Raw genomic sequence first — 27,226 nt, forward strand, 5'->3', positions numbered from 1 at the left:
TCTTCAACACCTGTTCCTGCAGATTTGCGAGGAATTCTGCTGTACGAACGCAATCAGATCGTCTGCTAGGGATCTTTCTTCTTGCTACATCCTCGTAGTCACCATTGCAAGTCTCTAGTTCATGCCTGATTGTTTTTACTGTATTCAGGGAGCATTGGGCAGCAGTCGTAATATCCTTATTTTGATGGCGGGCACGAATCATCATGATACAAGTTATTCTCTTCCATGATTCAGGTGGGTTCCAGCTATCCATCCTTTCTGACATCTTGTATATGAATGAAGAAGGGTCCAAACTTTTAAATGAAGAGAAATGTGTGTTAATACATGTAACTTACGGAAAAATATAATTAATTATAAATATGTCAAATTTATCCCGAACACCCTGTATATATTATTTCTATTTTAATATCGCCTAATGTGGGAGACATTGCCTAACCCCCCTCCCCACACACACAGTAGTTTGCACATCGCAGAAAGATGAAAAGCCACAACACCCAGAAAAAAGGTATGTGTAAATATTTCTTCCTCTATGCTACATATATTTGTTGGTAAATATACATCTACAATGCCCTAAGAATCCGTGAGTAAAAAGCTCACTAGAAGGATCACTTTTGTCTCTCCTTGATTTTTCGATGCGTTTATTACGCGACTGATAAGAAAGTGAGATTGCCTACTCAAAGGGTTCAACTGCTAGAAAATTCCCTTCACTTCAGTCTCTCTCCTCTGTGCCAAAATCCGCCTTTGTGCTCGCTTTGTTAATGTTCATTAGTGTGATAATGATGTTTAGAGCTCTTTAATCTCCTAATCTCCGCCTCGTTGGCATAAGCAACTCAGTTCTCCCTGTACCAACGTGCTCTCTTTAATAAGTTTCGGAAGGATTATGATTTCTCATCTTCGACTGTTGATATCCCCCCCCCCCTCCGAAGAGTTAGTTCGCGTAGACTGCAATTTAGATCTTTCAGTGGGAGTGTGTCCCGATGACCTGAATGGATGCAAATTTCAGCTGTTTATTTGGCAGATATTCATTTGAGTCAATATTCGCTCTCAGTTATAAGAGCCTCCTTGTTTAAAATACCTCCGTGAGCACTACACGTAATTGATCAGTTTCTGGGTCATCCCTTTGGAGAAGAGTTCCTAGAATTGTAAACCAAGGGGGGGGGGGGGGGCAACTTTATTTCGAACATGCACGAAGCGAAGGAGAGGAAAATGCAACGAATGAGAAAGTACCAAAGTGGAAAGGAGTTTACAGAACAATTCAAATGGGATTGTAGGAAAATTTTCTAGTAACGCATTCGCTAAAACCAAGAGTCTGGAAGAATAACTCTTGTTGTCGGAGATGGTTCTATCGTAGCAATGGTAGCTCAGTTGGTTTCAATAAACGAAGGTCATGAGACCAACAGGTTACGTTCTCTTAACTGCGTGTATTGGAGAGAGATTCACTCTAATCAGCTTTATCACGACAGTTTATTTTAAATTTCCTCCTCACTGATCCAAATGCTCTGCGAGTTTCAGTTATGCCTTATAATTTTTTTTTTTTTCCAGTTTGGGCTTGTCTTCCTTTTTGATATTTCTGTGAAGAAATAGTGCGAAGCTTTCTTCCGTGAATCACAGATGGCAGTTTTAAGAGGCGTAACATTCCAAGGTGAGTTGTGTTCTTGTCACTGTAGTGGCAGGAGCTTTTTCGAAGGGAGAGTTCATCATTCATTTGTGCCGCTATTCGCGCATGTGATGGAGGTCGAAAGAGCACCGAGCAGTGGTTATTCCCTCCTTTACAGCAATATTTCATTCTGTCACTCGCACTGTTCCGAGCAGCTTGAAGTGACTTCCAGTGATGAGATGAGCTCATAATTATGAAGTAAAGACTGACAACTTTCTCATTTCTCTTTCTCCATCTCGCTCTCACTTCTTTCTTTCTTCGTTATGGGAGAGAAGCAGCTTTTTTCTTTTCTACAAGGTACTGTGAAAATCTTTAATTTCCAGCAATGATATTCCTTTTTGGAATAAATAAATGCGATCCACACTTTGGCAAAGACCTCATTTAAAATTGTTCTTTAAGGATTTAAAAGGTTTTTGCCTTATGATCATATATTCATAAGAAACAAAATGGCCTATGAGGTATCCTCCGCGATGTATTTTAGCAAAATAACAGATCATCACTCTATACTGTTGTATCTATCATTGCCTAACAGTGTGGACATGAGCTGTGCAGGTAGTCATGAAAAATTCGAAATTGGCAACAATTATAATAAATTTTAGAATTACATAAAAAATTCAACGGCCTCAAAATGATATGTTAGATTCAAATCAGTGATACGATGAATTTATCAAAATGGTTAAATATGCAGACAGCAAATCACACTATCACAAAAGAGTTAGTGTGAAAAAGGATGTTCACACACGCTAGATAACAGATGAACTAAAAAATATAAAACCAAAGAAAAGCTGTATTAAGTTATAAGCAGTGGCGCACTCCGGATTTAACCTTGGGGGGAGGGGAGGGGGGGAAAGTTGAGTAGACGATTTGCGAATACACACTACGCATCGCATACGACCTATGACTGAGCATCTACATTGATCGCTAATTCATAAGTACTACAGAAATAGAAGAAACGAAGCAACATAAAAAAATTAATTTGAATTAGGGAAAGATTTTTGGAAAATTTTCTAGTGTTTTTTGCTTTTCTTTGGGGAGGTGGCTCCCCCCCCCCGCTCTGGGTACGCCACTGATTATAAGCATGCGAAGAATCCCTACAATTTAATGCTTGGACATTATAAAACTTCGTTAAACACTTAAAGGAAAAAAACGCTTAAAGATTTCTTCAGTTATTCTGTGGTTTAAAGGTGGTAACAGAAATGAAATCAGAAATCACAGACCAAAATCTATAGTATCCACGATCTCAAAGGTTATTGAAATCCTAATAAAAAAATGAAAACGATTAAATAGCTATATATCCGGATCTCAACCCGTATAGATACGGGTTCAGATCCGGATTCGATATAGAACAAGCGCTATTGGAGTTCCATAAAACAGTTTATAGTGGAATAAATAAAGGAGTGTACACAGCAGTAGCAGTTTTTCTTAATATAACTAACGCGTTCGACTGTGTTCATCATAACCTACTGCTACTGAAAATGTCTGCATTAGAGGAGTAACTAATGAACTGGTTCAGATCCTATCTGAGTAATAGAAAGCAATATACCAGCTGCATCACATTTAATAGCTCAACAAAAATAATAAAATATTATATGGTTCGCTACTAAGACCCATCCTATTTTTAATATGCGTTAATGATCTGTGTTAATACAAACTTTTTGGCAAACTGACATCGGTGGCTGATGATACGGCATTAGTATACACCGAAGCGACCCTTGAGGATATAGAAAATCAGATTAATCATAATATGTTGAAACTAAAGAAGTGGTTTAGCAATAATGGTCTTAAAATTAATACCGATAAAACATGATATATGTACTTCACGTTAAGAGATAAGCTAGATCACATATGGCATGAAAAATGGCATGAACCAGTTCATGCCATAAAATGGCATGAACTGGTTCATGCCATTTTATGTTATATTGTGATCTAAACAAAATGTAATGATATCCAAAATTGTAACTGTAGCGTAGTAAAAATAAAAAAAAATCAGTCAAGTATTTGTCAAGAATTCCACATCACATTATTAACAAATAAGTTCACGTTCATAATTAATAGAATATATTATGTTAAAAAAAAATTGTTAATGCAGTATTCTTAAGATGATTATATTATTCTTGGGAAAATTCCTCACTGCAATATAATATCACCTAGTGGGGTTGGAGATTGTTACAACAATCTACTTCCATTGACACGAGTACAAAACAGAATAATTAAGAGTTATAACTACTACTGACTTCGCACATTCAACCAATGATCTGTTCGTCATTCATAATATACAGAAACTATCTCTACGGACACCCTTCAAACTATGTTTTGTATTAGTAAATATAATTTATTTTTATGACAGATTAATTCCGGCCATTTTTCCTTAGTTCTTCGGACAATTGGAGGAATATATTGTGTTTGTGTTGTGACAGATGCTTCCATTAGTATCAAAGTCTTTCCTTATTTTGTTTTCTATTTATTACCTGAAACTCTTCAGGGTACAAATGGGGACTGTGGTTGATGGAAATCAATGACAACAGGCTGTAAGCTGAGCAGGCATTAAATAACGACTTTGAATTAATGAGTTTAATTCTGCCTGGGCTTGATTATAACTGAGATTGCTAGTGATAAATCTTCGGAGTCGCTTGTCCGAGGATTGAAAATCCTGAAGACCAGCGACCCAACTTCCGCAATTTTTTTTTGCATAGAATTTTTACTCCTGAATTTGCTGGAATGGAGTAAGGTGCCCTTCCACAACGAAGTTATCAGAAGTGTCCAGTAATAAATCTTCTAGGCAGTTAGGTTTCGTGGATATCAACCTGATCGTAACTTTTGAAGGGGAGAAAAAACTCTGGAAAGCAAACTAAAACGTCTTGTGTCTGCAAAAAAATAAATAAATAAAATAATAATAAAGAATATATATGCATACTATTATTTATATATTCATTATATATACTATTATATTATCATTTATACTTTATTATATAAATAATATATATACACACACGGAAAGGAGTTGTACGAGTGATATCCCTTTATCACAAAGTGGTGGCCCTGAAAAGGGCCGTTTTGTTTAAAAGCTGCAGACTTATTTGGAGCTCGTATACTTGGTGACAGCCTTGGTTCCTTCTGAGACCGCGTGCTTTGCGAGTTCACCTGGCAACATCAAACGAATAGCAGTTTGAATTTCCCGACTTGTGATAGTTGAACGCTTGCTGAAATGAGAAAGGCGGGAGGCCTCAGCAGCAATACGTTCAAAAATATCATTGACGAAACTGTTCATGATAGACATGGCCTTGCTAGAAACACCAGTATCTGGATGGACTTGTTTTAAAACCTTGTAGATGTAAATACCGAAACTCTCCTTCCTCCTCTTCGTTTTCTTCTTGTCTCCAACACGGACGCTTTTCTGGACTTTGGCAGCTTTCTTAACAACTTTCCCACTTGGCTGAGGTGGCATCTTCGACAGGAACAACTCTAAAGTCGCAAATAAATCAGGATAAGATAGCAGAGAATGATAGGCGCCACTCTTTAGGCGCCCTATTTATATCAGGCGCGTGGGATTGAAGCGCCCTACTAAGAGAACGTAAAAGAGAGCTCCAGACACGGACTTTGATTGGCTGAAAAACGTTTCCCAAAAACCGAAAGGGACTTTTTAAAAAAAAAAAAAGTTTGCAGACAATTAAGTAACAATGAAAATTCTAAATACTCCAGCACATTTATTACAATCAAATAAAAGGGAATTTTATTAATCTGAAACTAATGAAAACAGTAATGAAGCTATCTTTTCTTTTTTTTTTTTTCCTCGAAAAATTCCAATGATTTCACCAGAGTTTTCTTTAATTTCAAAATTTGGTATGAAGTAATTTTGCTAGCTGGCGAGTACCTCCAGAATGAACAAAATATAATATTTTTTATTTAATACAAAATAATAATTTCCTTAATTATTCTGACATGTCATAAAAATACTAGGTAATGTTGGGCGAGTAAATTTTTTAGGCGTGATGAATACGATTTTGCATACATAATTTGTCGATCACTATGTATACTTAGTTATATATATATATGACATTTTTTTTTACATTTTTTAATTTTTACAATACAAAGCTTATTATTCTCATCACGTATGCATGATATTTATAAATATACAATTCAAGTATGACTGTCATATTTTCTGTTCGTTTTTACATTTATTTTATGCTGATTATTTTAATAGTTATAGACAAATAGAAATATTTTCCTTATGTATATGCAAATAGAGTAAAATACATTATCTGATAGTTTTCGTAGTTATAAAAGTATAAAAGTGTCTAAAATAAGTTAGTGGGTTTTACTAGTTTTTTTTTTTTTTTATGTGTGTAACTGTAGCCATACTGGTTACTAGAAAATTAAATTTGCTTGACACAGTCACTGCAAAATCCAGTGACTATATCTATGACTGCTCACAGAACATGGGATACGTGTTAGTATATTAGCGTCATAATTGGACATGATATAAAAGTTATAGTGATCAACAATGTCAACATTGTTGGAAGTTTTTTATTACTTGGTTAGACTATAATAAATTTAGTTTAGTCCTTGATCCAAATGTAAGCAAACAAAGCTTGCACCTGAAGTATCTTCAGGACGCAGGCAACTCCTTGCGGACATGAGATGTGCTTTGAATTATGGGAAATACTAAGACAACCTGTCTTAGACAAGTAGTGATGAGCATTTGGTCCACTTTACCAAGAGTTGCCTCAGTCCTGAAGATACTTCAGGTGCAAACTTTGTTGCTTATACTTGGATAAAGGATTAAACTAAATTTATTAAATGTCAACATTATTTGGTCTCAAGTAGTTATTATTTAGTCCCATCAATATTTTTTCTGAAAGCATATTCTGAGTAATTTGATTTGATTTCATTTGGGAGTTTATTGTAGCTGCTTGTTGCTAGATATTCAAAGGATTTATGAAAACTCTTTGTTTACCTTGAGTACTACCAGCAAGTTCCGGCCGCAACATAAACCATCTATCTATCCCAATGGCTTTAACAGGCCTTTAAGGCCCACAGCCTTCCAAGCATGCTTGGATTTCGTAACCGAAATACGAGGATAGAATGGTCATTCCTATGCCTCAAGGTATTCTTGACTGTATTCCTGTGTGTTCAAGGATCCGGTTTGCCTGCTTGCGGGATGAAAAACACCAGATAAACTGGCGGAAAAAAACCTACTGCCCGCGCCCAAGACCGGCTAACTTGGCTATGGCTGAGGAAGATCCTTCAGCGCCTCACGTCTCCGACGGGAATCGAACCTAGGACACTCCTTCCCCAGGCATATGGTTGCGAAGCGGAAAGCCACTAGGCTAACCGCGCGGACAACGTAAACCATAGTCGACATTATATAACGAAAAACTTACAACATTCTTTCTTACATATAATAGACAACTATAGAGATAGAATTTGTAATGGCAAACAAATCGTTGGTTGAATGTGCGAAGTCAGTAGTGGGTACAGCTCTAATTATTCTGTTTTGTATTCGTACCAATGGAAGTAGATTGTTGTAATAATCTCCACTCCAATTAGATGATACCATATTGCAGTGAGGAATTTACCCAAGAATAGTATCAGCATCTTAAGAATACTGCATTAACAATTTTTAGAATAATATATTCTGTTAATTATGAACGTCAACTTATTTGCTAATAATGTGATGTGGAAGTTCCACTTCAGATTGCTATCGATATGGATGCACAAATACTTGACTAATTTTTTTATTTTTATTTTTTCGACTACGCTGCAGTTACAAATTTGTATATCACTACATTTCGTTTCATGCCATTTTATGGTATATTGTGATCTAGCTTATCTGTTAACGTGAAGTACATATATCATATTTTATCGGTATTAATTTTAAGACCATTATTGCTAAACCACTTATTTAGTTTCAACATATCATGGTTAATCTGATTTTTTATATCCTCAATGGTCGTTTCGGTTGATACTAATGCCGTATCATCAGCCAATGATATCAATTTGCCAAATATATATGGGTCCTAGTACTGAACCTTATAATAATAAAATACTACCGTCTTATTTATTTTTGTTGAGCTATTAAATGTGATGCAGCTGGTATATTGTTTTCTATTACTCAGATAGGATCTGAACCAGTCCATTTGTAACTCCTCTAATGCGTATTTAGATATTTTCAGCAGTAGTAGTAGTAGTAGGTCATGATGAATACAGTCGAGCATGTGAGATTATATCAAGAAAAACTGCTGTTTTGTACATTCCTTTATTTATTCCACTATAAACTGTTTCGTGGAAATCCAATAGCGCTTTTTTTTGGTATAGTATCCTGATCTAAACCCGTATTGATTAGATACGTAAATCGGTATTGTATTTAGATAGCTATTTAATCTTGTTTTTTTTTTTTTTTTTTTTAGGATGTCAATAACCTTTGAGATTGTGGATAATAGTCTGTCATTTTTGATTTTTCATTATAAATTTCCCGTGTTCAAAAGATTTATTAATAATATATGTAAATAACTTGAACTTTCTTTAATGGTAATATTTAATTTTTCGACATTTTGGTCCTATCCAATATCCCCCCCCCCTTTTTTTTTTAATCCGATTACTACACTCTTAACTTAATTTACTTCATGTAGATACATGGAATTCTTAATCCACGGAAGGTGACTTTGTAAAGTGGTTGTTCATTTTGTTAAGTACATCGGTGACGTCATTGCCCTCTGGGAATTATCGTGTGTTTTGCTTTGTATTCCCAATTATCATGTTAACCAACCCCCATTCTTTACTTTTATCATTCATACAATAACAGATTTCGTTAAGAGATAATGTTCTTTTACGTGCTTTATTTTTTTTTCTTTAAGTGTTTAGGGAAATTTTTATAGCAATGTTCAAACATTACATTGGCTTTCGTCTTTATCATATTTTTTTTTAGTTCATCTGTTATCCAGCGTGTGCGAACATCCTTTTACACAATAACTCTTTACTGGTATTGCGATTTGGTGTCTGAATATTTCATAATTTTGATAAATTCCTCATATAACTGGTTTGAATCTGATGGATCATTTTGAGGCCGTTGAATTTTTCATATAATTCTCAAATTTATTATAACTGTTGCCAATTGGGAATTTTTCAAGACTACCTGCACAGCTCATGTCAACACTGTTAGGTAATGATAAATTCAACAGTATACAGTGATGATCTGTTATTTTGCTAAAATAGATTGCAGAGGATACCTCTTAAGCCATTATGTTTCTTATGAATATATGATCAATACAGCTTACTGAGTTATTCGCTTCTCTCATATTGCCATTAATGTATGCAAGAAATCCATGTGTAGATAATGTATTTTTATATTTTTCAGTTTTGCAATAATTCTTATATGAACCCAAATTTATATCCCCCACTATGACATTATCGTGTTTTAAGGCCTTTAGAACAATATTAACTCTGATAGAAATATATCAATGGGCCATCGTGTGCACGGTATTTAGCAAATATAAGTACAGTATATTCATTACTGTGTCATAAATAATCAGTTTCAGCACTGTGCATATTTTATTTCAGTTTTCGAAAATTATAAGTACTTTTCATAGCATACAGAATTAATCTGCCTGAACGATTAGTCACGACAGTCATAATAAGTGTCGTAATTAATGAGAGAATAACGATCAATTTCAAGTTGCTTGATCCATATTTCACTTAAGACTAACATACCTATATATGGTTCGATTTCTGAGAAAAATAACATTAAATTATCAAAATTTGACTTTAATGAACTTATATACAAATGATATAGGTTAGCATTCTTCGATGAATTTGAAGTAGTATCAAACAACTTTTTTACAGAGGTTAGATTATGTAGATTTTTTTTTTAAATTGATAGTTGCACCAACATCTAAGTTATTCATGTCGATTTAGATCTTCATTGTTCCAGTTATTCTTAGGTGACATTTAGATTTACTGCCTTCTTTGACTGTGTTATCCGTATCACTTTTGTGTTGTCCTTTCTCGTGAACGATTTACCGTCTACCCTCACGATCTACCCTCAAGCTAGGATTTAATTTTGGAGGGAGGGGGGGGGGTCAGAGTTCAGTCGACGATTTAAGAATACACCCTACGCATCGCATGCGACCTATGACCGAGCATCTGCAATGATCGCTAATTCATAAGTAGTATAGAAATAGAAGACACGACACAATGAATGTTAATTAGAAAAGCTTTTTGGAAAATTTTCTACTGGTTTTTTTTTTTTCCTTTTTCTTTGGGGGTTGTCAGGGCACCCTAAGTGCGCCATGCCCTCGAGTATGTATATACTCGACTGAACTACTTGCTCTCTTTTGGTAAAGAAGCTGCTTATGAAGTTTGGTCATGTAGTTGTTACTATAGACGGTCACCAGCTTGATGCCCTGTTTTACTGCTGGTGGATATTCTTTGGCATGCACGATGTCTTCCCTTTTATCTCCAAGTAGATTCATCAATTTTTCAGTTATAGTATGCATATTTTCATTAAAAGCTTCTAGCTAATCCTTTTTCATTGCATTCGGCTTTGTTCTTTAAATCCTGAATGCATGCAAAACTGTACTCCAGCGATGACTTGAAATCATTTTTTAAGTTTTTCTTCCATAACAATTCTTCCAATTCCCTTCTTATCGTGAAGTTGTCGCCTTTAATTTCTACTTTAATAGAATTTAGCTCTTCTAATATATGATCCCTGAAGTTTCTTAGGAAAACTGTCATGTCCGCTTCCTCGTCATCTCTATTTCATGATTTAGTTGGGCCGTTGCTGCTAGTGACAAAAATAACATTAAATCAACAAGCAGACTAAAGTCTGCTTGTTGCTGTAATGTCATTTTTGGGAGAAGTATTTTAATGGTATTTCCATTTTAATTTCTTGTCCTTAGACATTTTTCGAAAATTAGACTCCATAATACATGCATGATGATGATATTCATGACATTCCAAAGAACAGTGCAATAATTCTTTTTTTATCTATCTTACTTTTGCAGTTTGCAGAGGACATGACTTAGCTGGTGACCCCAAGGGAGGATTATTAGTCGGGTAATACGCCCACAGATACGAGACCCTTCGACACTTCAGCGCATGCCAAAAGAAGGAGAATTCCGATAATAGGGTAATCAACCTGTATTGTGGGATGAGTGTTTATTATTACACGTCGGAAGATTAACTTCTCTTTTATGATCATTGTAATTTTTAAAGTGGTAACTATTTTGCTTGTATAACAGCTGGAAAATTTTACGTATAAAGCACGTGATTTCGCGGTGACCAATTCGTACATCGCCTTATTTCTTTCTCCCCTTCAACATAAATTGACTGTTCTCGGCAGTCTGCCAACGAGAGCTCTCGCTTCTGTCGTCGGATTATGCCGTTCAGGTGAAGATAGTAGTCATCGCAGCACGTGGAGTCGAAGAATTATATGGCGACAGTGAAATAGATTAAACTAGTTTCGTCTTCTTAGAAGGCATCTTCGGGTGCATAACAAGAGAGAACGACCATCAAAGATTACGAGAAAAAAAAAAGAAAAAAAACTCTCCATTAAAGCGTTAAGGTATTACCGTTTGATGCTATTCTGTGTATCGCTACATTGTTTGGCGTGGCCATGAGTTCAAGGTCTCGTGAACGCCAAAGTTGGATAGTAGCGCAATGATAGTCTGAGAGATCATAGCTGATGTTAGTGTTTAGGGATTGAGGATGAGGATTCTTTAGATTCTACAATTCTTCTTTCCAGTTCATCATAGCATCGAAAAGTATTTTCCCCATATGAGTGGATGAATGTGTTCGTCGTTTCAGCAGAATTCATGACGTGGTTCGACATACATGGCTGACCGTGTCTGTCGAACTGTAAAAATTTCGGGGAAAAAAGAGAACGACAATCCACTATGGTTACCAAATTGTTAACCCTTTAACATACAAAGACTTCTGTGACACGTCTTTTGTTTATTGCACCAAAATTGATTTTGAATTTTGGTTTCACATATAAATACAACCGAATATAGACGCTAGACAATCTTGTGGCTATTTCCTTTCAGCCGAGAAAAGTTGCCAACGGCGTGTATCGGCTATTTCGTTTGCGTTTGCACAAATTCATCATTATTTTTCAAATAATGATGAATTTGATCCAGCAAATCACTCTCGGCCAAAAAATTGGCAGAAGAACGACCGCTTTCTGATTTTTAATTGGTACGTTAAGGGGTTAAGCATAGGACATTATATACTCTGACGTTAAGTCCTAGGAAATAGCCAAAGATTATGGTATGATAATATCAACAGAAAAATCAAAAACTATGGCCTTTAAAGGAAAAGATCCAGCAAAAACTAAGATTGTAATAGATAACAAGATTTAACTAGGTAGTTAAATGAATTCATTTAACTACCTAGGATGTATAATCACATATGAAAATGAAAAAGATATAAACGTAAAAATCGCAAAATATTTACAAATAACAGCTGTAATTAACTCTATATTTGACAGTGAAACAAAAAGACAAACGAACATTAATAACAGCAGAAATGAAGTTTATGAGAAAAACTGCAACGTATACTCTATTTGATCACAAAAGAAACGAAGAAATTATGAAAGAATTAAACCAAGAATCAGTAATAGAAAAAAATAAAAATTATAAACACAAATGGATAGAACATGTTCAAAGAATGAAAATAGAAAGATTACCAAAACAAGCCTTAAAGTACAAGCCACTAGGAAAAAGAAAACCAGGACGTCCTCTTAAACGATGACTTCTAAGGCCGAAACAGGCCACGCTTGGCCTAAATCCTTGATACGCATAATGATGATGATGATGATAAGGTGCTTCCATTGACATACTAACCGTTATTCACACAATACCTGTCATACTTCCCCTTAAACTCATTCACAGATGAAGCATTCGCAGCCACCACCTCTGGCAACGTATTCCACCCATTTCAACCCTCCAAGCAAAACTTCTAGTCCTAACACCCTTGTTAAAAAACACTGTTACACAATCTCCAGGGATGACCCCTCGTTCTCCCTCTTCCTGCACTGGTCTTAAAAAGTTATCAGTATCTATCCTATAAAACCCTTTTAATAATTTACATGTCTCTATCATATCTTCTCTCCTATGTCTATCAACTAGTTTTTGAAGCCCACAGACCTTCAATCGATCCTCGTAGGAGACATCCAACAGGCCTGCAACAATTTTCGTAACCCGCTTCTTCAGCACATACTACAATCTCCCAAGTCAAGACCACATGATCACTTTCCCCAAGTGGAGACAGTGTATCTAAATTACTTACTGATATGTTCTCCAATGCTATGACCAGATCTAACACTCTCAAATCTCTTGTCCCTTCCATTACATGCTGTCTCACGTAGTTATCTCTTAACAATTGTATAAACTCCAATTCCTTTGTTCCTTGAGACCAATCCTTCTCCCAATCTATGCCCCCATAGTTAAAATCGCACATAATAATTACACGTTCTCAGCTCATCTTACTATTTGCCAATGCATACCATCTACATTCTCCCTTATACCCCTTGGATTATAGCAGCAACCAATTATATATTTCATTCTGTTGATTTCTATCTTACACTAAACAGTCTCAAATGAACTACCTTCTCCATGCCTGTCACCTTGAGGCACTTCTACTATTTTTGGCTTTAACATTTCGTCTATCATTAGTAAAACTCCTCCCCACCCCATTCTGTCGATTTCTATCTTACACTAAACAGTCTCAAATGAACTACCTTCTCCATGCCTGTCACCTTGAGGCACTTCTACTATTTTTGGCTTTAACATTTCGTCTATCATTAGTAAAACTCCTCCCCACCCCATTCTGTCCTCTCTATCCTTTCTGAAGATGCTATATCCCTTACATTCAATCCCTATGACTGAATCATTCTTAGTTAACCAAGTCTCACTAATTCCTATAATTTTTGGCCAAGTAGAACTATGTAATGACAAAAACTCATCACACTTATTTCGAATATTTCGGGCATAAACTGCAATACTCCTTCCCCCCCCCCCCATAATCACCCGGTGTGCAAATTAACCCACTCTGAATACCGTTAAACTTCTGAGTGCAATGAATCCCCATATCACAGTTATTATTGACCTTAGTATTATTTACAGCTAACGCTGCTTTCCTGTCATTATTTCTGACAACCATCCTTGCACCTTCCCCTTCTAATAACGCTCATTTCCCTGGTCTAAATCCCCCATATGTTCATTAAACAGTAACTTCTGCAAAAGCTTACTCCCGTAGTTATTCAAATGCAGGCCATCTTCGGCATATAATTTTTCTCCTATAAAACCCCTCCCATATATCCACATATCCCCCCCTTTTTTTTCCCCTACACATCCTAGCTAACATTTCGTTCATCATCAATGCCCTCCTCATTTCTCGACTCTCATATCTGGGCAGCACACTGACAATCCTAACACTCTCTCTTAAATCTAGCAATCTCTAACATCTCCCTTAAATCACTTGCCGCACGATTTACGCTGTTTCCAAAATCATTAAATAAAGAAAAAAAAAATCGAATAATCTTTTTCTTGAAGACCAAACAGGTGTTTACACGTCTTGCTGCTGTTCCTCAGGAACTCCAAATATTAATTTAATCTTTCATGGTTTGAGCTGAACTGTGTGTAAAAAATTATTCCCAATTGTAATTGATTTCAGGAAATGTAATTGGATTTTGCGTGGTTAATTTTGATCTAGAAGATAACCGAAGACATTCCAAGAATAATTTGTAAGGCATTTACTAAGATGTTCTGGAAAGTGAAAAATTATGCGATCATGACTGCGTGAGAACAACAGATCACCATTGGCAGCATTGATCGTATCAATGACGAACATGTTAAGATAGTACTTGGACCTCATTTAGGAATCAAAGAACTGAGAATTAATTTCGACGTAGAGATAAATCTAAATGATGACCGCGCACTCAAACAATCCGCATTTATTTCATTCTTCGAGTTTTGAGAGCATTCGACAATGGAATGTTGTGTTCGTTTCATGCGAGCACTCCTTGACTTTCACCAACACTTTCCCATTGGACCAATCATATCGATACTCTCAGAGAGCGACTCTATTAATAAACCCCAAAGATGCGCGTTTTAATCCAAGAATTTGATGTGTCCGCGTTTCCCTGCGCTTTTCTAGAAATTCACATTTTACCTGTTGTTCCTTCTCCGTTTCATATTTTTCTTTCTCTTTCCTGAGGAGCTTACAGGAACCGTTCAACATCTTACTAGAAATTAATTATCAATCTAAGGATCAATAAGATTCTCCTTCTGCTCTTTTCAGAATCGCGTTACATAAAATGAGTTCATCATTAGACGCAACATTAAACCTTGCAATTATTGTGATCGAAGGATGGAATCACTGAGCGGAGTACATGAGAACAACCTGAAACGAAACTTATCTTGTGGGCAATAAATATCTACTTAATTTTAGTAAACTACCTTTATCGAGTGTTGTTATGTTCTCCAAGGAATAGATGATCATCTGAGTCCATGCGCTTGAACAATCCTCCATTTTGCTCCCTCTCGGAATAGATAAGCATAATTACAGACGTGGAATTACAGAACTACTCAACTACAGAATCACTTTTAAAGTTTTGCTTATAACACTATAACATATCTTAAAGATTAAATGTATATTATACGAAGTTCCAATAAACCTGTAAAAGACAAGCTTATAAAATTCTACAATTCAGAAAGATTGGGATGAATTCTTTCGTTGAAAAATGATAAATCGTGAACATCTTGCTTTCAGGAAATGTGCTGGCATTCATTACATTTCTTTCGTTTCCCAGTCAATTAGGCTGAGCTGCATTGGAATGTCTACCTTAAATCAACTTGATTACATATAATCTCTCCTTCCTATGTGAAATTCTTTTTCTTTATTCAGTAGTGCTAGACTAGATCCATCAGCTACAATGCGAAAGTTCTAAAATTGGTTTCCTTTGTGTCGTAAAATATGCTGTAGATACGCGATTCATTCTTCAACCTGCGGAAATGAAACAAAACTATAAAAGTTAAATGGGTACTCAGGCTGCTTTTTTATACAAAACTGGCTTAAAGAAGGAAGAGGATGTGTGGGAGGGGAAGAGTTTTGTGATATTTGGTGACAAAAGAAGAGGTAAAAAAAATGCTCAAAAAGAAATTTTTTCTGTTTGCTCTTCCTTCTTGCCACTGAGATGCACAAATGTTTGCTTGAGAAATTGAGGTTCAAAAATATCAGCACTTCGTCCACATACAAAAACGCGCTAGGGATTCCTGTGAATTCCCTTGCCCACCATGCAGTAAAGCAAGCTCGGCGCGAGGCAGGACTGGAATGGGAGATGGCCGCAGGCGGAAAAGTAAAAGGGCGGAAAAACATAGAGTTTATGATACAATTATACTGGAGACAGAAAAAATTTAAAAAAAAATTAAATTGGATATATCATATATTATTTAAAAAATATTAATTTGTATATACATATTTATAAAGATAATTATATTTTATTCTAATTATATGAGCTCCAGATAATTATTTTTATTTTGATAAAAATAATTCAAATACAAGAAAATTTTAATCATTTTGAAAAATGGTTGATTTGGAAAAGCGTTTAAAAATGAAACTACAATTGATTAACATCAGCTAAACATTTAGATCCAATTTCATTGAGAAAATTTGATTCTCAAATAGAATATTTTTATTCAAGAAACAAAATTAATCGGAAATCGGAAAAAATTTGAATTTGTGTTTAGATGATGATCAGGCTCTTGAGAAACATCCAATAGCTTCGACTTCAAATACAAATACCTCAACACTAAATTACGAGCTTTTTGACGATCCAGCTTTATGGACAAACTTGTCCAATTCAATAAGTGATATATTAGTAAAACGAGGTCCTCCTGCTGAATCAAAAGAGACTTTTTTTCCACGCGATGAACATAATAGAAGTTTTCATGTATCGCATTGTAATAGGATTTTGAGCAACGGAGAAACCATTAAAACATTTTAGTTAATTTACTCAAGTTCAAAATATGTAGTATTTTGTTTCTGCTGCAAATTATTTTCTAATATTCGAACTGTGAACTTAATTTCGGAAGGAAGTAACGATTGGAAACATATGTCCCAAGTTCTTCAGCGCCACGAAAAATCCCAAGAACATTTTAATAATTTTGAAAAATGGATTGATTTGGAAAAGCGTTTAAAAAATGAAACTGATCAACATCAGCTAAAATTACTCAAAAAAAGAACAAGAACACTGGATGTATGTTTTAAAACGCATAATATCGGTTATTAAATTTCTTGCAAGAGAAAAATAGCGTTCAGAGGAAGTTCAGATACTCTATATACAAATAATAATGGAAAATATTTGAAACTGATTGAATTATTCGCCGAATTTGACAGCGTATTACAAAAACTTGTAGAACGCATTAAAAACAATGAAATTCACGTTCATTATTTAGAGAAATGTATACAAAACGAAATCATTAATATATTGAGTAAGGAAATTAAAAAAAAAAATTGTATCTAAAATAATGAATGCTAAGTATTTTTCAATAATTGTTGATTGCACTACTGATATTTCGCGGCAGGAGCAAATGTCCTTAATTGTAAGATATGTTTCTATAAAAGAAAAAAATGAAGAGGAAAGATTTCTAGATTTTATTAAAATTAATAATACAACAGGAAGTGGTACAGCTGAAGTAATTTTAAAATTATTAGAAAAACTTAAATATTCAAAATATCCGTGGTCAGGGATATGACAACGGTCAAATGTGAAGGGGAAGAATGCAGGGGCACAAGCACTTTTAAGGAACAAAAAATCCTAGAGCATTTTTTGTTCCGTATTGTACGCATTCCTTGAACTTGGTATTGAGAGATGCAGCAAGCTGTAATGTAGATACGGTTTTACTTTTTTGACATTATTCAGTCAATCTATAATTTTTTTCTTCATCGAGTCATCGATGGGAAGTTCTTCTAAACCACATCCAAAATTTTACTTCAAAACCTTTATGCACGACGAGATGGGAAAGTCGCGTTGAAGCTGTAAAAGCAATACAAAATCAAGTAAAAGAAATACATGAAACTTTAATTTTCATCACAGAAGATGACAGCTTGATTGGCTAACAAGGCATTAAAATAAAATTGGAAGCTAGTTTGTTAGCAAAAAAAATCAATTCTTTCAAGTTTATATTTGGCACATCTGTTTGGTATGACATTCTGAGTGAAGTCAATACATCTAGCAAACAATTGCAAAATATCTCTTGCAATATTATGGAAGCCTTGAAATCATTAGATGTCACAAAAAATTCTGGACATCGTATAGAAGCAAAAATAATTTTTTGAAACTTAAGCACCAAGCCCATAACTTTGTTCTAAATATTGGGTTAAATGCTGATTTCGAATGATCCCGAACGTTCTCACTTGTGTAAGTGCGACTCTGCACTTGCATTTGCCCAAAGTGAGCACAGACTTCGCGGGCTACTCTGTTGATGCTCTCAATGTAAGTAGATGAAACCCCGATGGCCTTAAAATCAGAGAGTTTCTTTTAGATGAAGTTCCGTGTGGATGGTCCGATGAAGGCGTGTCAGTGGAACGAGAGGCACGAAGATTATTTCGGCGATCCTTGCTCTGTTTATCATTACACACACACACACACACACACACACACACACACACACACACACACACACACACACACACACACACACACACACACACACACACACACACACACACACATTCTCTCACTCATACTGTCTGTCTTTAGCTTTCTCTTGGTCTCTCACTTTCTCTTTTTTATTTGTATTGTATATTTATAGTAACACTCTTTCTCCCCTCTCTGCCTTTCTCTCTCACTCACTTTCTCTTTATTTTTCTTTCATGCCATCATCCTATATATTTTTCATAGCACTTTCTCTCTCTCTCTCTCTCTCTCTCTTTCTCAGCTTTTTATAAATGTAAAAATCACCAAAATGTTAAGTAAAAAGTCATAAAAATTATGAATTTTATGCAAATTAAAAGATTAAATAATATTTTTTTGTAAACTTTTCAATTGAAAAGCCAGATGACGCAGTATCAGTAAAAAGCAGCTATTGAGTAGTCTCTCGATTTAAACCTTTTTAAGGTGGGTTAACTGCGAATTAGTAAGTAAATTGTAGTTGGGTAATGTACCCTATCAACTACCCTACAAAGCGATATAACCTGATAACCTGATATGGCTTGATGGATTACAGTCCCGTGGACTTCGATCCCTTAATCGGTATGTAATAGTCGTGTATTAAACGTTAGCGAGCACCTGGCTCACCTTATTTAGGGTTGTACGGAGGTACCAGAATCGATAAGCAAAGCAGCTTTCGGGCGCTTATGTTTTCACCTATCGTGTTCGTCATAATTAGATGACTCTTGAATGAGTTGATTTGGATGAACAGCTGCTTTGGCAAAATAAGCAGCAGCACTGTTATGGAGGAAAGTGGGAATATCTGGAATATCGGCATCTCGATGTAAGAGAGTATTTCTTACTAACCACGGAGCGTTGAAGATCATACGGAGGCACTTGTTTTGTATAACTTGTAGCTTTTTGATGTTAGTGGGGGAAGTGTGACCCCAGGCTGGCTATCCGTAAGTTAACGATGGTCTGATAATTGTTTTGTAGATCCGTAGTTTGTTATCAGTGCTGACTTGACTTCTTCTATTGAGGAGAGAATAGAGTTGTACAATTGCAGAGTTTGCTTTTTTGCATGCATAAACTATGTGGGAGTTAAAGTTTAAACGGTTATCAAGTTGAATGCCTAGATATTTGGTGCTAGATTTCCATGGGAAGCGATAACTGATAATTGTGTACACCTTATAGTATCCTAACAGTGTATGAAAAATATCTCGAAACCCGATGACTGCTAACTGCTTTTAGCTGCCACAACCTTCTGACCTACCTACAAGGTGACTAAGTAGAACAAACAGCTGGAGGATTAACTTACTGCTAATCTTAGTAAATGGCGATAGGCTGCAAGGTATGTGAGCCGTTGATAATAAGACTATTATAAAGTGCGTAAACTCTGACTGCATCAGCAACTATCCTTTTTACTGCGCAGGACTGAGTGAAAATCAGTACAAAAAAAAATAATCAAAAGACAGAAAGCAGGACTGGAAATGCATTCAATGCAAATATAGAGAGAAACCAAGATCACGGTGGTCAAGTCCTTTGTCCCAAAGCTGTCCCATTCCAGTGCTGACCAGCGCTCGAACGCAAATCGGTCACTCAGCCCTAACACTAGTGCAGCTATGTCCCTTGCTAATTTAACGAGTGTGATCTGCGACTTAAAGAAGGAGATAAGTGAACTACAATTATACGTCTGCCAAAATAGACGTTTCTATACATGATAGTTGGGCTTACAGAAGAAATCAAAGAACTTAAAACTAAAAATATAGAACTGGAAAATTCCAATTTACAGTTACGGTACCAACTTAAATTAAATAACCAAACTGCTGATGACCTCAGTCAATAAGCCATAAATAGAAATTTGGAAATAATAGGTGTCCCTCAAGAGCCCCATGAAAGCGTGTACGAAATAATAAAAAAGATTTCCAAAATATTCAAGTGGATTTTAATGAGAAGGACATCGAAGCAGCATACAGACTACATAAAGCACAAAATAACTAGCTAAAACATATTATTATGAAATTCACTAAGGAGACGAGAGATAGATGGCTAGAACATCAAGTACAAAAGTACTAGAGGTATAAGTAGTAATTTTAAAGACGTCAAAATATGCTTAAATGAACATTTGACTGCGAACATGAAGCATCTACTGTATACAGCAAACAAATATAAACTGGATAAAGACTATAAGTATCTCTGTATCAAGAAGTAAACTCTTCATGAGAAAAGATGACACTTCGCATATATCGAGGAAAAAGTGCGAAGATGACTTCCAAAAACTTGAAAAATAAAAGGAATCCCAGATTACTTTACGATGGATAATGAAAACATGGATATTAGTATAACTGCTTTTGAAAACTGTATACAGTTTTCAAAAGCAGCTCTTCCTAATTCTGTTGTTTCATTATGCAATGACACTACAGAATTAGAAAGATTTTTATATTTCAATAAAGAGCCTATTCTAAAATATTGCATTTAAACATTAGAAGTGTAAGAGATAAAATGGCACATCTAGAACTTATACGTGTATTAAAACCTAGATTATAATATATATAATTTAATACTAACAGAAATGTGGATAAATGAGCATTAAGCTAGCGTATACTATTTAGAAGGGTTTATAAATACTATCACTGTAGAGATTATAACAAATCTGGGGGATTAATGCTCTTTGCTCTAAGGCATTTAACTATTAAACAATACTATTAAACATTACCAGTACAAAAATGGGAACAGCCGAGGTATGTAAACATTTACTTAGAGAACTACAATATCTACATAATGGCTATTTATAGGTCTCATTCTTTTATGACTTTACACAAGAACTGGACACCATACTACATGGTATCGTTGATGATAGTATTATCATAATTGGTGACATAAATATTGATCTGCTAAGCGACAGCCTTTATTCTCTCGATTTCATAGATTTATTAGCCATGTGTGCCTTTGAGCAACATGTAAATACCCCGACGAGTGATTTCAATGGCTGCTTCGTGTTTGGATTATTTGTTTGTAAGAACACAAAATCCGATTAAAGTCAAGACATAAGTATTAAAACAGCCAATCACGGATCACTTTCTGATAGCCTAAGAATCGATCCACAGTCAGCATCTACAGACACAAAAGACGTCAGCGTCCAGTATTCCAGAATAAATTACAATGTTAAAACATATCCTGGGAGCGAATACAATCTGAAACCAATGTTGACGATGCTCACTGCAAATTCATTAACATGTTAGATACTGAAGTACAACACGCCACTGTCATACTCCAAGAAAAGTGGCACAAACTACCGAAGCCGTGGGTAACTCAAGACATAAAACAATGTATAAAAACACAAAAAATACCCTCACAGTGAATACTATGAGAGTAGCTTCAGATATTATAGGAACCAAGTAAGTCAAAAATTGAAAGAAAGAAAAAAAAAACGAGTATTACCGTAATGAATTTTTGAAATGTGAAGGTAGTGCCAAAAAGCAATGGAAATTCGTAAACAATATAATGGTCAAAATATCCGAGAACCAACACTTCCAAGAGTTAGTAATGAGGACAGCAATTATATAGATTTAAACAGTGAAAGAACGTTAGCAGACAGATTTAATAATTACTTTGTAATCACCAATGAGAAACTTGTAAATAGTACTAATACTCCATCCGTAAATTGCGGACTTGAAAGAAATGAGAGTTCAATGTACTTTTTTCCTATTTGCGAGAATGAATCAAAAATATTATAGTGAAACTTAAAAGCACTTCTGTTCAGGACCACGATAGTCTTAATGTCAGCATCGTGCGAGAGTGCCAGGAATATCTGATAGCTTCTTTGTTGACTATATTCAATCTACCACTGATGACTAGTGTGTTTCCAACAGAATTTAAGAAAGCTGTGGTAATACCGATATATAAAAGAGAATGCAAAAATGATCTTAAAAACTACAAGCCAATCTCCCTTCTCCTGGTTTTCTCCAAAATATTGGAGAAATTAGTAAAAAAATAGATTAATAACTTTTTTTTAGAAAAAAATCACTTCTTCTCTAAGAACCAGTATGGGGTTTAGACAGAAACTAAATACTAAGCAAGCACTGCCGTACGTCACAAACAATGTTCCCTTCTAATTTTTTGCTGTGAGTGTGCACAAAAATTTGCGTGTGTGCAAAATTTGCCTTCTTTTGTATGTGCGCACCCATGCGAGTCACCATACTGATCATTTAAGCAAAAAAATTAAAAGATTTAGTTCACTCTTTAACTTTTAGTTTTTAGTTTTATAAAACACTTTTTAGTTTTTAAAAGTATTTAATTATTTTTATTAAAATTATGAAACTATTGTTTTAATTCGTCATGATCTTGAACTAATTTGATCAGCCAATCACGTTTGGGAATTTTCAAAGAGTCAGGAAATGTAAACAAACCGCGCGCCACTTAAAAATTACACATTTAAGCCACACCCCTTTCACTTTGGCATCAAATTGCTAGCCTCAAATAGGATTACTGTTAATAATTTATAAGTTTTGTGCAACTTCGAGAATGTAATATATTAATATATTATTATATTAATAATAATAATAACAGGAGGAGGTTAGAATTGCTGAATAACAGACATTCTGGCCGGATAAGGAAGATTAGAGGGATAAGGATAAGTGAGAGATATTGATAAATGAGAGTTATTTGAGAACATTTTATTAATATAAAAAATATATATTGCAGATGCCAAAATTTCAGGTAAGTAGGTAAGGTAAGATAAAGGTAAAGATTGAGACAGGTGATCACAAAGTATAGGTGATTCTGAATATTGTACAGCAAACTGCAGACTTAAAGTCTAGTTCATCGGGTAAAGTAAAGATCCATCAAATCGCTGAAGTCGAATCTGAAGACTATCAACCTTCAGACCCTCCCCCACCACTTCTCAAGATGATACAAGAGACAACAACCCAGCCACAGATACTCAGACCCCGGAAGAACCAGTCGACTACCAAACGGTGAGCAGAAAAAAGCGACGAAAAGAGACACCACCCGAAGAACCGGAACACCAGCCAATGGACACAGTGGCACACATCCAAGAACGAGTCCCACCGGTAATCTTACGAGACAAAAAACAATGGTCGAGAATTTCGGAGGCCATGAGAAACTCCGAAATTAAATTCAAAACAGCCAAAAACTCCGACGAAGGAGTCCGTATCCAGCCCGAAGGGACATCAGACTACCGTCGGCTAACAAAGTTGATGGACGAGCTAAGAACCCCATACCACACTTTCGAACTGAAAAGCGAAAAAAACCTAAAAGTTGTCATCAGAGGACTGGTATAAGAAATCACGTCCGAAGAAATAGCCATTGACCTTAGATCTCAAGGACTGGAGCCCATAAAAATATCAAGAATGTATCGGGCAGACAAACGCCCCATGCCGCTGGTTCTCGTGGAAATTAGTAAGGAACAAAGAAGGATTTACGATCTCAGAACAGTTTGCAATCTCAGTATTAAAACAGAACCACTCAGAAAGAAAGCAACAGCAGGACAATGCCATCGCTGCCAGAGATATCGGCACGCACAGAAACTGTGCAGAGCGGAGTACAAATGTGTGAAGTGCGGGGACAGTCACCCTACTCACACATGCTCCAAACCACGCACAACTCCAGCTACATGTGCAAACTGCGGCGGCCCACACCCAGCCAACTATAGAGGCTGCACTCTACACCCAGATAACCTGGCAAGAAAGAGAAAAGCAGGCACTCCAAAAGCTCAAAAACGTGCAACACCCCTTGAAGAAGGAATCGATCAGCGAATATCACACAGCTCATATGCTGCAGCAGTCACTTCAAAGGCTAAATCAGCAGAACCTATGCCCAACAGTCAGAACACAGCTGCTATCCTAGCTGCCACCCTAGGGGAGATGCTAACGGCTTTCAGGAAGACCAACCCCAATCAGAGTTATACAAACAACTTCTTAAAAAACAATCAAGTCATCTTCACAATGATAATTATCATTTTGAAGATGACTTATAAGCAATATTCATTGCTTATAAGCAATGAATAATACACCTGCTTCGAACAACTTCATACTGATCGCATTTTGGAATGCCAACGCATAAACAACAAACTCCTGGAACTACAAGAATTTACAGCAAGACATAGAATAGACATCCTCTTAATCAACGAGACGCACCTGCGGCCCTGCGACAACCCCAAACTCAGGAATGCCAGAGGAGGTGGAACGGCTATCTTGGTCAAAAAAGACACAGGATACAACGAGATCAAGAAGACAACTACACACCTGGAAGAAACTGGAATTGAGATACACACCAACAATGCAGGTAACCTAAAGCTATATTCAGTCTACAACCCTCCAGGCAAACCACTACTAGCCTCGGATCTCTCCCATCTCCTCGACACAAACGAAGCAACAATTGTGGCGGGAGACCTAAACGCAAAACATCCTGCATGGAACAGTAGGAACTCCAACAACAACAACAACGGGAAGAGCCTACAAACGTTCTCTATGACAAGAAACATCATCATAGCAGGTCCCGCCGAAACAACACACTACGGACCGCTGGGAAGACCTGATGTGCTGGATATAGCCATTTTTAGGAACACCTCGCACCAATTCCAGTTACAGGTAATCAATGATCTTAGCTCCAACCACAATCCAGTACTACTAAGCCTAGGTGGGGAAACAAAAATCATCCGCAGGCAGTCCTCCACAAATTTCAAAAAGCTGAACGCTACTCTCCGCAACCTCACAGGACCCGTTCCAACCATCTCCTCATCTAAAGAAATAGATGCAGCGATCAGAAAACTGGAAAGCACAATCCAAGCTGGCCTAGCAGCAGCTTCCACCGTTAGCACTCCAGCTCAAGCCAACCTGCTCCCAGCAGAGATTCTAAAGCTCATCTGCAGCAAAAACAGGATCAGACACCGTTACCATACAACACTATCCTCCCAGGATAGACAAGAGCTAAACAGGGCAACAAACCTAGTCCGATATGCGATCAAAGATCACAAGAACCAGCTGTGGGAGAAGAAGCTAAGCTCCTTAAACACCAAAGACAACTCATTGTGGAAAATGACTAAAGCCCTTCGCAGCGACCGCCCTAACATTCAGCCAATCCAGGTAAAAAGGGGCATGGCCTACCGAGACGACGAGAAAGCAGAAGCCTTCGCGGAAGCCCTGGAACTGCAATTCAGCCCAAACTATGCGCATGCGGACTTACACTTCATTGAAAAAATACACAGGCATGTCCGCTGTGCACTCCATCAAACCAGCAGCCAAGAAAACACAAGCTACGCTACACCAAAGGAAGTACACCAAATCATTTAGAGCCTCAACAACAGAAAGGCCCCAGGTCCTGATGAGATTTCAAACCAAACCATAAAAGCACTCCCCCATAAAACAGTTATGCATCTAGTGGCGATCATCAACGCGACGCTAAGACTGAACTACTTCCCCATTCGCTGGAAACAGGCAGATGTAATCTTCATCCACAAACCTGGAAAAGCACCTCAATTCCCCCAGAACTACAGACCTATCAGCCTCCTATCAAATCTGGGAAAAATCGCGGAAAAGATAATTCTGAACCGCCTACAAAACGAAACGGACAAGATCGACCTAATCCCAAAAGAACAATTCGGATTTTGCAAAGGCCACTGCACAACCCAACAGGTCCACACATTTATAGAATTCATAACTACTGGATACAACTAGAAACAACACACAGGTGCAATCTTCCTAGATGTGGCGAAAATTTGACAAAGTATGGCACAAAGGCCTCATCCACAAACTATTAGCTGCAAAATATACCCACTAAACCTCGCCAAAATCATAGAATCCTATCTGAAAGACTGAAAATTTTAAGTTAAGCTACGTGGCCTCAGATCCTCCATGAGAAGCATCACAGCAGATGTCCCGCAAGGCTCCCGCCTATCGCCGATACTCTTCAGCATTTTCATCTCAGACATACCAAACACAGCATCAACCACCATGGCTTTCTATGCAGACGACATGGCAATACTGACCAGTTCACTCAGGCCACACTTAGCCACACAACGACTATAAGACGCAGCAACAAATCTTGAAGAATGGTTTCAGAAATGGAGGATAGAGGTGAACGCCGACAAGAGTACGGCCATACTCTTTACAAGACTGAAAGCAACCCATCACGGAGCAGTCACGATGTTCAACACTGATATCCCATGACAAAAAAGAAGTAAAATACCTGGGAATCAAACTGGATAACCGACTCAGCTTCAACCCCCACATCTCACCTCAGCAATAGCTCAACTCTACCCGCTACTCAACCAGAAGCAAAGTCAGTACAGAAAACAAACTAACAATATACAAAACAATCATCAGACCCATACTAACGTACGGATCGCCAGCATGGAGCCACACCTCCCCCAGCAACATCAGAAGACTACAGGTACTACAAAATAAATGCCTCCGAATGATCTTTGACGCCCCATGGTTTGTTAGGAATGCTCTCCTCCACCAAGACGGAAACATGTCAGACATACCTTCGTATCTCAACCAGACTGCTGCCAAGTACTTCGCCCAGGCATCACTCCATCCCAACCAACTCATTCGTGATGCATCAAATTATGATGAAAACGACAGATGGAGACACAAACGTCCGAAGGCAGCTCTGATCATCGCTTCAAACGATTCTACACAGCCCTAATTCAGGCGAGCCACGCGCGCTCAAAAATTTTTCATTATCAATAATCACAATCTAGCGATGAAGGGTTAAAAATCCAAGGGATTGACGTCCATCTCGCCATTTAAGTTAACAGTTAACAGAGAATGTAATAAAACATGCGAGGTTATAGGCTTCAGCGTTGCCGAGTGACCGTATTTTTTAAAGCATTTATAGGGTAATGTTTAGGTGGAACTTCTTTAATTAATAAATTTTAATTTCATCTTGAAAATCTA

The 27,226-nt window shown here is 36.6% G+C and overlaps 1 protein-coding gene across 1 annotated transcript; it reads right to left on the minus strand.

Annotated features, from left to right (window-relative positions):
* Positions 1-4,730: 4,730 nt before the first annotated feature.
* LOC150096431 (histone H2B-like) lies at positions 4,731-5,102 on the minus strand. The gene has a single exon (XM_090408950.1). It carries the CDS (start codon positions 5,100-5,102, stop codon positions 4,731-4,733), a length of 372 nt encoding a protein of 123 aa, XP_090265076.1.
* Positions 5,103-27,226: the final 22,124 nt, after the last annotated feature.

Source organism: Typopeltis vanoorti, chromosome 19 (genome assembly GCF_054136105.1).
Source record: "Typopeltis vanoorti isolate ZY-2024b chromosome 19, IOZ_Tvanoo_1.0, whole genome shotgun sequence".
NCBI classification, from domain to species: Eukaryota; Metazoa; Arthropoda; class Arachnida; order Uropygi; family Thelyphonidae; genus Typopeltis; species Typopeltis vanoorti.

Excerpts from the sequence above, each read along its gene's own strand:
- LOC150096431 (XM_090408950.1), bottom strand. The coding sequence starts at position 5,102 with ATGCCACCTCAGCCAAGTGGGAAAGTTGTTAAGAAAGCTGCCAAAGTC.